Source organism: Anopheles moucheti, chromosome 3 (genome assembly GCF_943734755.1).
Source record: "Anopheles moucheti chromosome 3, idAnoMoucSN_F20_07, whole genome shotgun sequence".
In the NCBI taxonomy this organism is placed as follows: domain Eukaryota; kingdom Metazoa; phylum Arthropoda; class Insecta; order Diptera; family Culicidae; genus Anopheles; species Anopheles moucheti.
The window spans coordinates 34,313,984-34,326,064 of NC_069141.1; the positions used below are offsets into that span (position 1 = coordinate 34,313,984).

Consider the following 12,081-nt stretch of genomic DNA (forward strand, 5'->3'; position numbering starts at 1 on the left):
CCCACGGGCATTCCACTTTCCAACTCTTTTTGGCAGTACTGAAATATCATTTATTATGAGATGCCTCAGTTTGACCAGACGCTGAAACAATTGGAATTTGAAGCTGGCTATTGACAGCAAAGTCACCAGAGGAAGTATGGTGTCTCACTAGGACCTGGCCACAGAGATGTGCCTGTAGTTTTTACTCAAAAACTCATACAGCTTATTAGGGATGCTTCATCCATAATTCGATATTCGATTCCCAGTAAAGATTACATCCAACTTATACAATTTAAGAAAGTGTGCTTTAGTATTCGTGATTTACAAGGTACCCGTTAACCACAGGTGAGAATGAATGGCAAAAGAAGCGATTAGTAAAGGGTAACTTAACAAATTATCTAAACGAGTGCTTTGAAAGGAATACCATGCAATCCTTTTACATAGTGCATGATAATTATGTTGTATGTTGTACAAACATGTTAAACCCGATTGAAACAACGAATAAGCGTGATTGGAAAGGTTGACCAACTTTCGCCACTTTCTTCGATAGTAATTCAACATAGAACAACTTTACTTATAAAAAAGATCTAGTCGATATGGCCTAGCCGTTCTAAATAAAAAAAAAAACAACACAACTATTACCATAGTCAATTTTCACAATACGGTCAACAGCATACAACATAAGCATATCTTGGGAAGGAGTTGGTAAAAACACCAAAATGTTAATCCCTCATCCAATCACTCACAAAACCAAAACAATGCAACGTCACACGTCACAGTGGAACGACAGGCACACAAATACACCGCATTCATTGGGCTCAATTGTCATAGCAACCGTACGTACGCTGCTGTATGCACCACTTTCTGCCTACGTAAGTTTCCTCTGCACTGATCTCAGCAAACCAACAGTAAAACACATTTCTTGTGAACAACACGCAACTTAGATTTTTCACCTTCGGGGTTCAGGCTTTTTTCTTCACGTTTATTCCACTTATCTGCACATACTCACAAAAAAAAACTTGCCAGGCAGCGGCTGTTCTCCACCGGACAGAAGACGCGGACCTTAAACCATTCGCTGGATCAATTCGTTGATCTTGTCCTCGCGGTTACCAAAGTCACCACCCTCCACGTAGTGGTTGTTCTTCTTGCGCCAGCCACCAGTCGGTGTGTTCAGCTTGAACGGCCACAGGAAGTTGCTCACCTTCTTGAAGGAAGCGCCGCCGGTGAAGATGTGGTAAACCATATCCTCCACACACTGCAGATGGTGTCCACGGAGCTTACGCTCGATCACGAAGTTGTCGGTGATCGGAATGCGACTATGTCGGTGCTATGGAAACGAAGAAAGGTAAGACAATGTGGTTGGTTGGTCATTGTTGGTTGGTTGAATAACCGTGGCATGATTGCGCCGTGACACTACAAAACACACCTTAACGAAGCCACGCTTGTAGATCAGATGACGAACGGACTTCAGTGTCGGATAGCCGTAGGTAATGTAGGGCTCGGCAATGCGCAACATGTTCTTGGTGGCCTTGTTCAGCTTGATGAAAGTGCCATTGTTGATCTGGCGCAGACGGAACAGCTGCAGCACCTTACGCACCTTCGGGGCAACCTTGTTGATACTGCCAGGGAAAAGAAAAAAAACGCGTAAATTACACTAGTTCCACATCCAACTGCAACGGTTGATAAGGTACTCATAGTACACATCTTTCCCGCTACTTACCCACGGATACGAATGACAAACGCCACCTTCGGCTCTGCCGGGATGTAGATGTTGCCCTTCTCCTTGGCAATGCGCGCCTGCTGCACGACGGCACGCTCCGTCTTCAAGTACGTCTTCTCGTAGTTCAGCGCACGGAGCAGATTCTGCTTGCGACGCAACAACCGCACGGCACGGATCTTGCGACGATGCAGCAACAGATTCGGCCGCTGTCCCTTCTTACCCTTGCCGATTTTCAGCCACGATTCCGGCACCGCTGGCAAACGCCGCTTCGACACCTTCTTAGGTTCGCCGGCAGCCTTGGGTTTTACTACCTTCTTCACAGCGGGTTTTGCATCTGCCGGCTTTTTCACGGCCTTGGGGGCACTCTTAGCCTTATCAGCCATCTGTCGGGATGAAAATGCACGGTCAGCACGCGATTTACACGATTGTTTTTGGGCAATTTCCTGGAGGAAAACAATACACCGTTCCTACCTTCAGCACGTTGTACGTCGAAAAGACCGAAAAAGTAGGAAGTTGTCATGAGTTGGCAGCAGTGAAATTTGACAGCGGCGAATTTATTGACAAGGGCGAATAGGTGAATTTCCTGCTGCACGGGCATATTGCCAAGATTGATTGAAACATATATTTACCTTGGTATATTTAAAAATTTAAAATAAATAATTCGTTACACACTTTGTAGTTTTGTGCATAGAGCTACTATACGCGATTTCGAGCTCATTTTGCTCATAAAAACAAAAATTTCAATTATTTTTTACATAACCTTTGATTGTGATTAACCCTAGCAGTAGAAACCCCTTTGTTGAACGAATGGAAAAATGTAGTTAAATAGTAGTTAAATTAAGTTTATTATTGAAACAATTTGAAATTAATTTTCAATTATACATCAACGCTATGTTGGAATTCTAAAACCATATGACTATAAAAATATATCAAAGATTTAGCATTTAAATCCCAAAAAACTAGAACGTTTTGAGTCATTTCAAACAAAAATAAACAAACAAGGAAAAAGTACAATAACGTGTCATTTTTATTGTCAATCAATAATTCATACACAGAAATTAACTTTAATGTAATGATTAGCATTTCCACATGCATAGAGTGACGTGTACTACAGCTTCACCATCTCCATACTGCCACCACGACGTGGATCGAAAGCCGCCTGGACCACGTGTTCCCTTGCGTCCTGCACTATTCCAGTCGCAGCGGCGAATCCGGCATCCGGTGTTTTCTTCTTCACCCGATGGCCTTTGGCCACAAGTCCATCCAGTATGGACTGTGGAAATCCGGCTTCGTAGTCAACCCACATCGGTGCCAGCTGATGATGTAGCCGTTTTTCGTTCATAATTGTATCGAGATCATCCCCAAAAACTAGATGCCGATAAATCATGACGGCCGTTGCGCTGGTAATGCGCGAACCTCCAGCACCACCAAGAACCATCCGCACCGAACCATTGCGATCGATGACGATCGAGGGCGTCATGGAGGAGAGTGGGATTTTTCCCGGAGCGATGAAGTTAGCAGGTGATGCCGGCAATCCGTACGTATTCACTGTGCCCGGTACGGAGAAGTCGTCCATTTCGTCGTTCAGAACAATACCCGTCGATTGTGATCGTATTTTGGCTCCAAGTCTACAGTGAAGAACGAAAAGGATTGATTAGAATGAGATCGTTTTCATACTGAAGAAACGGGTAAGGGTACGTACAGATAATTTATGGTACTCGTTGCCGATACTGCATCACCATTCGGTGCCAACACACAGATATGTGCCGTTCCCTTGTCCTCAACGTCGGCAAACTCGGCCCCATAGTGCGCAAAATCGCTGTACGTTCGTTCGTCACTAATCAGTTCGTTCCGGATATGGTCGGCGAACTGTGGATCCGTTAAGTTGCGAATAACCTCAACCGCTTCCGGTGTAAAAACGGGATCGCCGATGCGGGTGCGCAAACCGTACGCAAACTTCATGCTCTCCACAATGCGGTGCCACGTAAGGATATCCTTCGAGTTCATGTCCCGGTAGCCATCGAGAACGCGGAGCATAAAGTTCTGCACTGTTCCACTTCCCGGCACCGTGATGGAGTGGACTTGTTCTCCTGTTTTTAGTGTCACCGAATCGGGAGATTCCCAACGTGGCCTGCAATACAGCGATGGGAAAATGTTTAAAGCGAAAGTAAAGGTTACTAGTGTCCATTTTTGCGTTACCTGTAGTTCAAAAAGTCATCCTCGTCTATAATACTGCCAAACGATTGGAGATCTTCCATCAACATCTTCAAGAGCGTTCCGTTCCTGCTGTACATGCTGTTGACGCCCTCCTGCGCCACGATGCGCAAAGTCTCCGCCAGCTTTAACCTTTTAATCGTGTCTCCCTCCTGCCACGTCCGGTTTGTGGCTGGATTAATGAACACCTCTCGCATCGATGGTTCCGCGTAGAGTTGTGCTTGCACACGCTGCAAAATCCTACTCAGGTAGGGCGTCACTAGATGTCCCCGCTCGCACAGTTCGATCGTTGGCTGCACGAGTGTGGCCCACTTAAGCCGACCGTACCGCTGATGCAGCTCCCAGTAACCCTTCAATTCGCCCGGCACTGCCACGGTTAGTCCTCTCGTGTCCTGGCCGCGCTGCTTCGCCACCCGAAGCATACTCTGTTCGGAAGCGGCTGGGGCAGTTTCCCGAGCGTTCAGCGTTTCAACCGTACCGTTCTGTCGGTCGTAGATCGTCAGTAGGAAACCTCCACCGAGGCCCATACTTTGCGGACATGTGACACCTTCACAGAAAAGCGTTGCGATGGCGGCATCGGCAGCGGTACCATTGAGCCGAAGGATTTGGGCACCGATCGCGGCACATTCTGCACCATTCGCAACGACGGCACCGGTGCGCTGATGTGGGGCGTTATCGCCCACCCGCTGCTCCGTTGAGATATTGCCCTGGGTAGCGAGTACAAACACGACCGTGAGGATCGTCAGAATGATCGCCGCGATCAGCAGCGTAAGAATGGTTCTGCGTTTCATGATGCTGGTGGTCTTTCAATGGAGAATCTCAGCAATATCTTTTAAGTAACGAAATGCAATATGTCGCACGGTGGTTGAGTAATTGGAAAATGCAACTCGCAAGCTGTGCGCAAAAATTCTTTCACAAGAGTTAGAACGTAAACAGGGAGAGTTGTTAGTTTGTACCTACTCCGTACCACATTGGAAACCACACTAAGCTATTTGATTTAATTTCTATTTGTTCCTCCACCATTCTGGAGGTTCGTGCTACAGTGTGTTAGTAGGTGTTACGCTGGTCAATTTCATGCTGTTGATAAGAACACGTACATAACTCCCAATGACCCTGCGTTTCGCCCGTTCTTACATGGAAACGTTGAAATACACAAAAAAGATTTTGTTGTTCGTTAGTAAGCGATGATTAGTTAGAATTTTACGTAACATGCCATAGGTTCGTTCGATAGATGAAGCGTGAAGTTTAACTATTAACCCGTGTCTTCGCTGTGTCTGTAAATTTATATGCTTAGTCTGCTGTTTGCTCTTTAAATATCATTTTATTGTACAAAATTGGTAACTAGACATACATGACACAGCTATCATTAATACAAGGCAAGCTATCGATGTTTTACCTCTGTGATCTCGAATGGATCCACTCAGTCTCCTACGATGGTTTCTACTTCCTAGTCACGCACTTGGCGCGTATAATAATGGCCTACTACGTTGCCGTATCAATCGAACCCGAAGCTAGTCCTTCATAATGGAGATACTTCCAGACCGCCGTGGATCGTAGGTGGCTTCGATGAGATTGTCCGCATGGCGTACGATTGCTGTCAGGGCGGCAAACCCACCGTCCGATGCGGCCTCATTGCACACGTGACCGCGCGCTTGCAGACCGGCGATCACGTTCGGATCGAACCCTTTCTCATACTCAATCGACATCGGTGCAAGCTGATGATGCATCCGGGGCGTATTAATGATCGTGTCGAGCGTTTCGCCAAACATAAGGTGACGCACGATCAGCTGCAGCGTGGCGGTAGTGATACGCGATCCACCCGCGCTGCCAGCCACAATCCGCACGTCACCCGTCGCGTCCGTAATGATCGTCGGTGTCATCGAGGAGAGTGGCCGCTTGCCGGGCACGATAAAGTTGGCGGGCGATGCTGGCAAACCGTACGAATTAATCAGCCCGGGTGTGGCGAAATCGTCCATCTCGTCATTCAGCACGATCCCGGTCGAGGTGGAACGTACCATGGCGCCCAAGCTGTAGAAACGATAACGATGGCGGTGTGTCAGTGGAAGGTAGAACGATAGCCGATTGGTCACACACCAGTCGGGCTTAACTTACATATTGTTGATGGTGCTCGTGATCGACACGGCATCACCGTTCGAGGCAAGCACGGACACGTGCGCCGTGCCGAGATCTCGCTCGTTGGAAAAATCGGCCCCGTAGTGTGCGTAATCGGAGTGCGTGCTGTCATCTTTGATCGTTTCGAAGATGTATCGGGCGTACGTTTTGCTGGATAGCTTGTCCAGCACATCCTCGATGCCGGGAACGTACGCCGGATCACCGACCCGTGTGCGCAGTCCGTAGCCATGCTTGAAACTCTCCACTATCCGATGCCACGACAGTGGATCGCCTTGCCGCAGGTCATCGTAATTGTCTAGGATGTTTAGCATGTAGTTCAGTATGGGCCCACTGCCCGGCAGTGGTATCGTATAGACTTGACTAGATTTTCTAATACTGGTTTGTACCGGAGCTACCCACCGTGGTCTGCAAAGGCATTGGCCGAGGCACGCAAGAGAAATAGTGATTAAACCGGTGGCTTTACGTACAGAACTCCCCAGCATGAACCCCGCTACAGTGCAAGCAGTCGTTTTAAAATTACATTTCGTGTTGGGATGTACACGGCAACGACGCTACTGGAATGGAGTTCATTACGGGGCATTCATGACGCGGAGAAACACATACTCGTAGTTGTAAAAATCGTCCTCGGTGATGATGCTTCCGAACAGCTTGAGATCGCGCATCAGCTTCGGCAGGAGCGTTCCATTGCGACTGTACAGCGCGTCTGCACCTTCTGCTGCGATCACCTCCAGCGTATCAGCCAACGTGGGACGCTTCAGTCTGTCCCCCTCTTGCCAGGTTTGCTGTGTGGCCGGATTGATAAACACATCCCGCAGCGTCGGTTCATTTCGAATGCGCTCCTCGCGGCCTTTCAGTATGCGCTCCAGATACCCCGTAACCAGATGACCTTCACGGCACAGCTGGATCGTTGGCTGAATGAGCTCTTTCCACGCGAGTCGACCATATTTCTGGTGCAGTGCCCAGTAGCCTTTCACTTCGCCGGGAACGGCAACAGCCAGACCGCCCGTCACCGACGACTGGTTCACGTACATGTCCTCTGTGGCTGCCGCCGGTGCAACTTCGCGGGCGACCAGCGTTTGGGCGGTTTTAGTCTCCCGGAAGTAGATCGTGGCAAGGAAGCCACCGCCAAGGCCCATACTCTGCGGACAGGTAACACCCTCGCAGAACATCGTGGCGATAGCGGCATCCACTGCGGTACCGTTGCGACGCAGTATGTCTTCACCGATGCCGGCACACTCGATGCCGTTCGATGTGACCGCTGCTCCGGTAAGGCGCGCATGGGATTTATTGCCATCGTCCCGCGATCTTAGACCAACGGTTAGGCCGACCACGAGTGCAACGATCACCAGTGCCGCTGGGATCGAGAGCAGCAAAAGCCTTTTCTTATTGACATTCAATCTGCAATGTGACACCAGATCAAAGGCTTGTCGTTGAGAGTAGTAAACGTTTCGTCGAACAGGGGTTTGGTTTGGAAAAGCGATTAGATCGATTGAACAATGGAAACTTTGACTGAAGATGTGAAGAGACCTGATCGAGGTGTACAAAACCTAATCCTATAAACCCAATACTTTAGCAATTGAAGTCCAATGTGGAAGTCCCGAGTAATTAATGTTGGAATTAAGGATTGTACTTGTACTTGCAGCTGAGTGTCCTCCCAGAAGTCTTGCACATCCACTTGTGTAACTGTGGAAGTGATGTGACGTACAAAATAGTTGGCAATCTCAGAAATTCTTAAGAAAGATTTTCGCCATTTCGAGTAGCTTCACACAATTCGGGGCAATTCAGTTGCTGAAAAAACCCTCTCAAGAAGGGAGAACACGAAAAGTTCGCACTTGTATTGGGGGACCTCCTGGAGCTAGAGCAGACACGCGGTATCTTTACATCCAACAGCACAGCAATAAAAGTGATCATAACTGATAACTCTTTACCTTATGGCAACGAGAGTACGATAGCGTTGATAGCCGCGGCTCAGCAGAACAATTACGCGGCTAGAGAATTTGCGATGTCATGTGGGCCTAGAAGAATGCCTCTAGAAGGTGCAGTTTCTACACACTGCGAGATCTAGCAATCTAGCCTAGAAGTGACACAATAAATAGCAACTGGTATAAAGACCGGCAGAAGCGTCACTTTCGGGGCGCACTTCAGAAGCTAGCGAACAACACTTCAACATACTTGACAACGTTTTGTTTTAAAGAGTGGCTTAAACGCTGGATTTAAAGGCGCCAAAACAGCTGCTAATGCCCCAACGAGGATGGAGTGATGTGTGTTAAGCAGTGCAGTGTCAAAGTGACCCCCACGTGCCTCAGACATTCCCGACCGGTTTTACCGTATCTGGTACGTGAGGTAATTGTATAACAAACAAAACAAAACTGCTAATTGTTGGTCCAACATTTGCCCTCCTGTTTTACATCGGGCAATTAGTAGCTCTGTCCGCAATTATGGAACATACTGGGGCAAATTTGCCCACCATTTGCATTGTACGAAGCGGTCTGTTTTTTTTTGTTTTCGATGAAGGTGATACCCTAATTTGGAGTCCAGGTACTTATGCTCAAAAATCGATCTGGTGCGGTAATTGCAACGGGAGACAGAAACTTATCATCAAGTAGTGGGTCAGACAACATCCCTCGAAGGGTTGAAGATAAATGACCTTGAAAGTTCGTGCAAATGGAGCAAGTGAGGTACTACTCTTTATCGTTAAATATCGAGATCGTGTAGCTCATATGAACAGTAGATAGGAACACAACATGGCTCGCTTTTAATTGACCAGTTGTTCAGTGGAGCTACCGTAATTGATAACCCGAGCAACAACCAGTCAACAAGACTTTGTGTCTCTTCTCGTTTCGTGGCTCTGCCCGAGGCTAGGATGAATTGTCCTATTTCTCGAGGGGGAAAAAAAATTCGCCAACCACCAATATGTAGGTCAATTGCACAAATTTGTGCGCCGATTGATGAAACTAGTTCTAGCTTCGTTTCGCATTGATCTCGACTGCCATTTTCGGTTTTTGCGACTAATCAAACTCAAACTACTCGACGCACCATCATAAAGACGATAGGGCGTGATTGATTGTGACACGATGGCCACAATAATGTTTTGATGTGTGGACCCAATAGAGAGCAAATATTGATATTGGCTGCATATATAGTTTTATTAATTTGCAAACGATTAGAACATCCGCATCGATTTGTTTGGCGAGGCAATATGATTACGGTCCATGCCAATTTGAATGAATTGTTTGCTATTTTCGGCCAGCCAGGCTTTTGTTGTCACTACACACTGCCCAGCTTTGGTTTGAATGGGACATTTTACCTTTATATAGCGTCTTTTTTCAATTATCTCCTATTTTGTCAATTCGCTATTTAAACGGAGAAAGGATCCCCCCCGCCGCTAGCAATCATTAATGTGATATATCCCGATCGCACACGGTGGAGGTTTGCGCGGGATACTTGTTGCAATCAGCCCAGAGTTTTGAGCAACACACAGATGATAATGCAAGAAAAATGAAGCAAATAGATTGCATAAGTACTCAGTGCTTGGTTGAGCTTTCTCCACACTGGCCCGAACGAATGCTCTAGCATAGATTGTACCTCTGCTGCCCTGCATCTGAATTGCTTTGAGATTAACCCATTGTGTGGAGAGTGATTCGCCACGATCTACGGCCGGGGGACGGTACCCCATCGCCCCAGCAGACATTCAAGGTCGATTGCAATCGGTTTTACAACATACACATCCATGTACGATACAAACAATAATTGTGTGTGTATTTTTTTTTACAACAATTCTATTATTCTCATTTCAGTGACCGGCTCCACCAGGCGGATGAGCTGGTGCCCATCATAGTGGCCATCATTACCTATAATGTATTCATCACTAGTACGGTAAGGTTCTATGGGAGGCTACAACTCCATGCCTCCCTGACCGATCGTGTTTTATCGCGTAAAAGAACGTGCTGAATCGAATAGATAATTTCCCATTTAATGTTCTAATGTAAAATCACTTAAACTGACAAAATAATGTAATTTTCGCGATGTTTACAAAGGCATTTTACAAAGTTTTGGATCTTTAAATTTAAAACTGATTAAGAAGACAAATTAGTAACATAGAGCTCATAGAGAGAGATCACATAGCAGCAGTAAAATATTTTGTGACATAAGTATAACATGTCTAGTATTTCTTTTTATAAGCTTTGACAACCTAGACAGGGAGAGTGATCCTAATTAATAAAAATAGTTGACAACCTCTATTTTACACGGCTAGCCCCGAAACACTAATCAGACTCTTCAGAGTCAATATAAACATACTGACGTCACGTGTGAAACGGTTCCGGCTGCAAACAATCAAAAACAGCGAATCATTCTCCACAAATTCGTCTCACTAACAATCGGGATTAGTAATCGTCATCGGGAACGTCATAATTGCTTCTTTGTTGAAAAAAAACTAAACAATACAATAGACATCGCGTACCTACGCGTACCTTATCTACGTTTAAAGTACTCCAAAACTTATGCCTCATTGCCGGTTGTTCTTCCACGTTGGGCGGTTATCGGTGAGTTGTAAAATGTCACAGCCCCCTCAGATAATGTCAAATACTTGATCGGTATAACATGACGGAATGCTTAGTCGCGATGTTGTCGAACAACTTGCAAACTTCATTTGCACTGAAGGGCTTTGATGGAGTGCTACTCAATGGGTTCGTCGGTTCTTTTTTTTTCTGTCGATCGCACGACACATGTGCGCTGCTCGATGCGGATGGATTCCATTTAGACTTACAACTCTAATGAGGTGATGATGGGCTAATCTGATATTAGACTGTGTCTCCTACGAAGACGATTACAAGCATGCTACGCAGATAATTAAGAATGACCTGCATTGTGCGATCGGACACAATTATATTATAATATAGAGTATTGAGAACTTCTCTGTGTGGAAAAGTGCTGGGATAGTGCCTTGATAAATGTGTTGTGTCAGGGAACAGGGTAGTGAATTCAACCAGAAGAATCTTCGCCTTTGAAATGATGCTGTCTGAGTGAGACTAATGTAAGGGATGAAAGCACACAATCGCATAGCTGTTAATCGTTCCACGATCGATCTTCCACAGTCCGGGGAAAGCCACATTCTTTGCTCAGGTGCTTCACATAGCCGTTACCAGTAGTGTGCATTGTTCTTTGCGTGAGTTAGTTTACGTGTACAGAAACTTACATCATTTTCCACCCAAAAGGAACGCGCCCTAAACGGAAGTAAGTTAGGATGACCAGTTAATATGTAAAAAAAACGCAAAATCACAACGTATTTCTCTTCTTGCCAAACAACAATAAAGTCCACTGTTAAATCACAACTCGAATCGTATCACTGGCTGTTCGTTGTCACACAAATTCATACGAATCTCCAAATCCGCAAACCACAAGGGCCAACGTGTTGGGAAAGTCTCTGTATCACAAGAAACGCGTTGCAAAATCGATCACTCCGTAGTAAAGCCACATCTCTAGCGCACCACTGCCGAACGTCTACTGAACAGACTGATAGCAACAGCCTAGCGATATGAACCTCCCAATATACTGGGGCCCGTGTACGGCCGCGGGCTATGGCGTAGTAATGACACCCAAACAGAGCGATACCAACACACCCAGCGGACTGGCCAACGCGGTCGGTCTCGTGCGGAGGATCGCAGGTGTGTCGTGTAGCTCGAAGAAGTGTACTAGCAAAACGCTGTGCTCACCGACAGGAGGGAGAAAAACGGCATTCGATAAGCGTACGATCTAGCGACACAATCAGAGATAATTGTTTGGGATACAGCATATTAATTATCTCATTGACTGATGCGCTTGTTTGATTCGCGATAGAGCTTTCATTCACGGGGTCAAATGTAGAATAGGAATGTTTTGATGCGGTTTTTAATTTCTTGATAGAAAGATATCAACATGCAAACCTTTATCACATTAGCACCTATTAGTAAGAGCATTTTAATACAAGACGAACGTGACGATACAAGGCAATTCATTTATCGTAAATGATATCATCCAAGTTTCTTCTACAGGTT

At 46.2% G+C, this 12,081-nt stretch overlaps 2 protein-coding genes across 2 annotated transcripts; both read right to left on the reverse strand.

The window, feature by feature from the left end:
* Positions 1 to 940: 940 nt before the first annotated feature.
* On the reverse strand, positions 941 to 2,209 carry LOC128305795 (60S ribosomal protein L7). Its single transcript, XM_053043405.1, has 4 exons — positions 2,171 to 2,209; positions 1,700 to 2,082; positions 1,406 to 1,598; positions 941 to 1,306 (listed from the first exon to the last, which is right to left on the reverse strand). The coding sequence occupies exons 2-4, from the start codon at positions 2,080 to 2,082 to the stop codon at positions 1,043 to 1,045; spliced, it is 840 nt and encodes a 279-aa protein (XP_052899365.1). The 5' UTR covers positions 2,171 to 2,209; the 3' UTR covers positions 941 to 1,042.
* A 510-nt stretch (positions 2,210 to 2,719) lies between these two features.
* Positions 2,720 to 11,248, reverse strand: LOC128302659 (glutathione hydrolase 1 proenzyme). The gene is made up of 6 exons (XM_053039526.1): positions 11,244 to 11,248; positions 6,650 to 7,444; positions 6,026 to 6,451; positions 3,899 to 4,708; positions 3,402 to 3,830; positions 2,720 to 3,327 (listed from the first exon to the last, which is right to left on the reverse strand). Exons 1-6 carry the CDS (start codon positions 11,246 to 11,248, stop codon positions 2,808 to 2,810), a joined length of 2,985 nt encoding a protein of 994 aa, XP_052895486.1. The 3' UTR covers positions 2,720 to 2,807.
* Between the last annotated feature and the right edge of the window lie 833 nt (positions 11,249 to 12,081).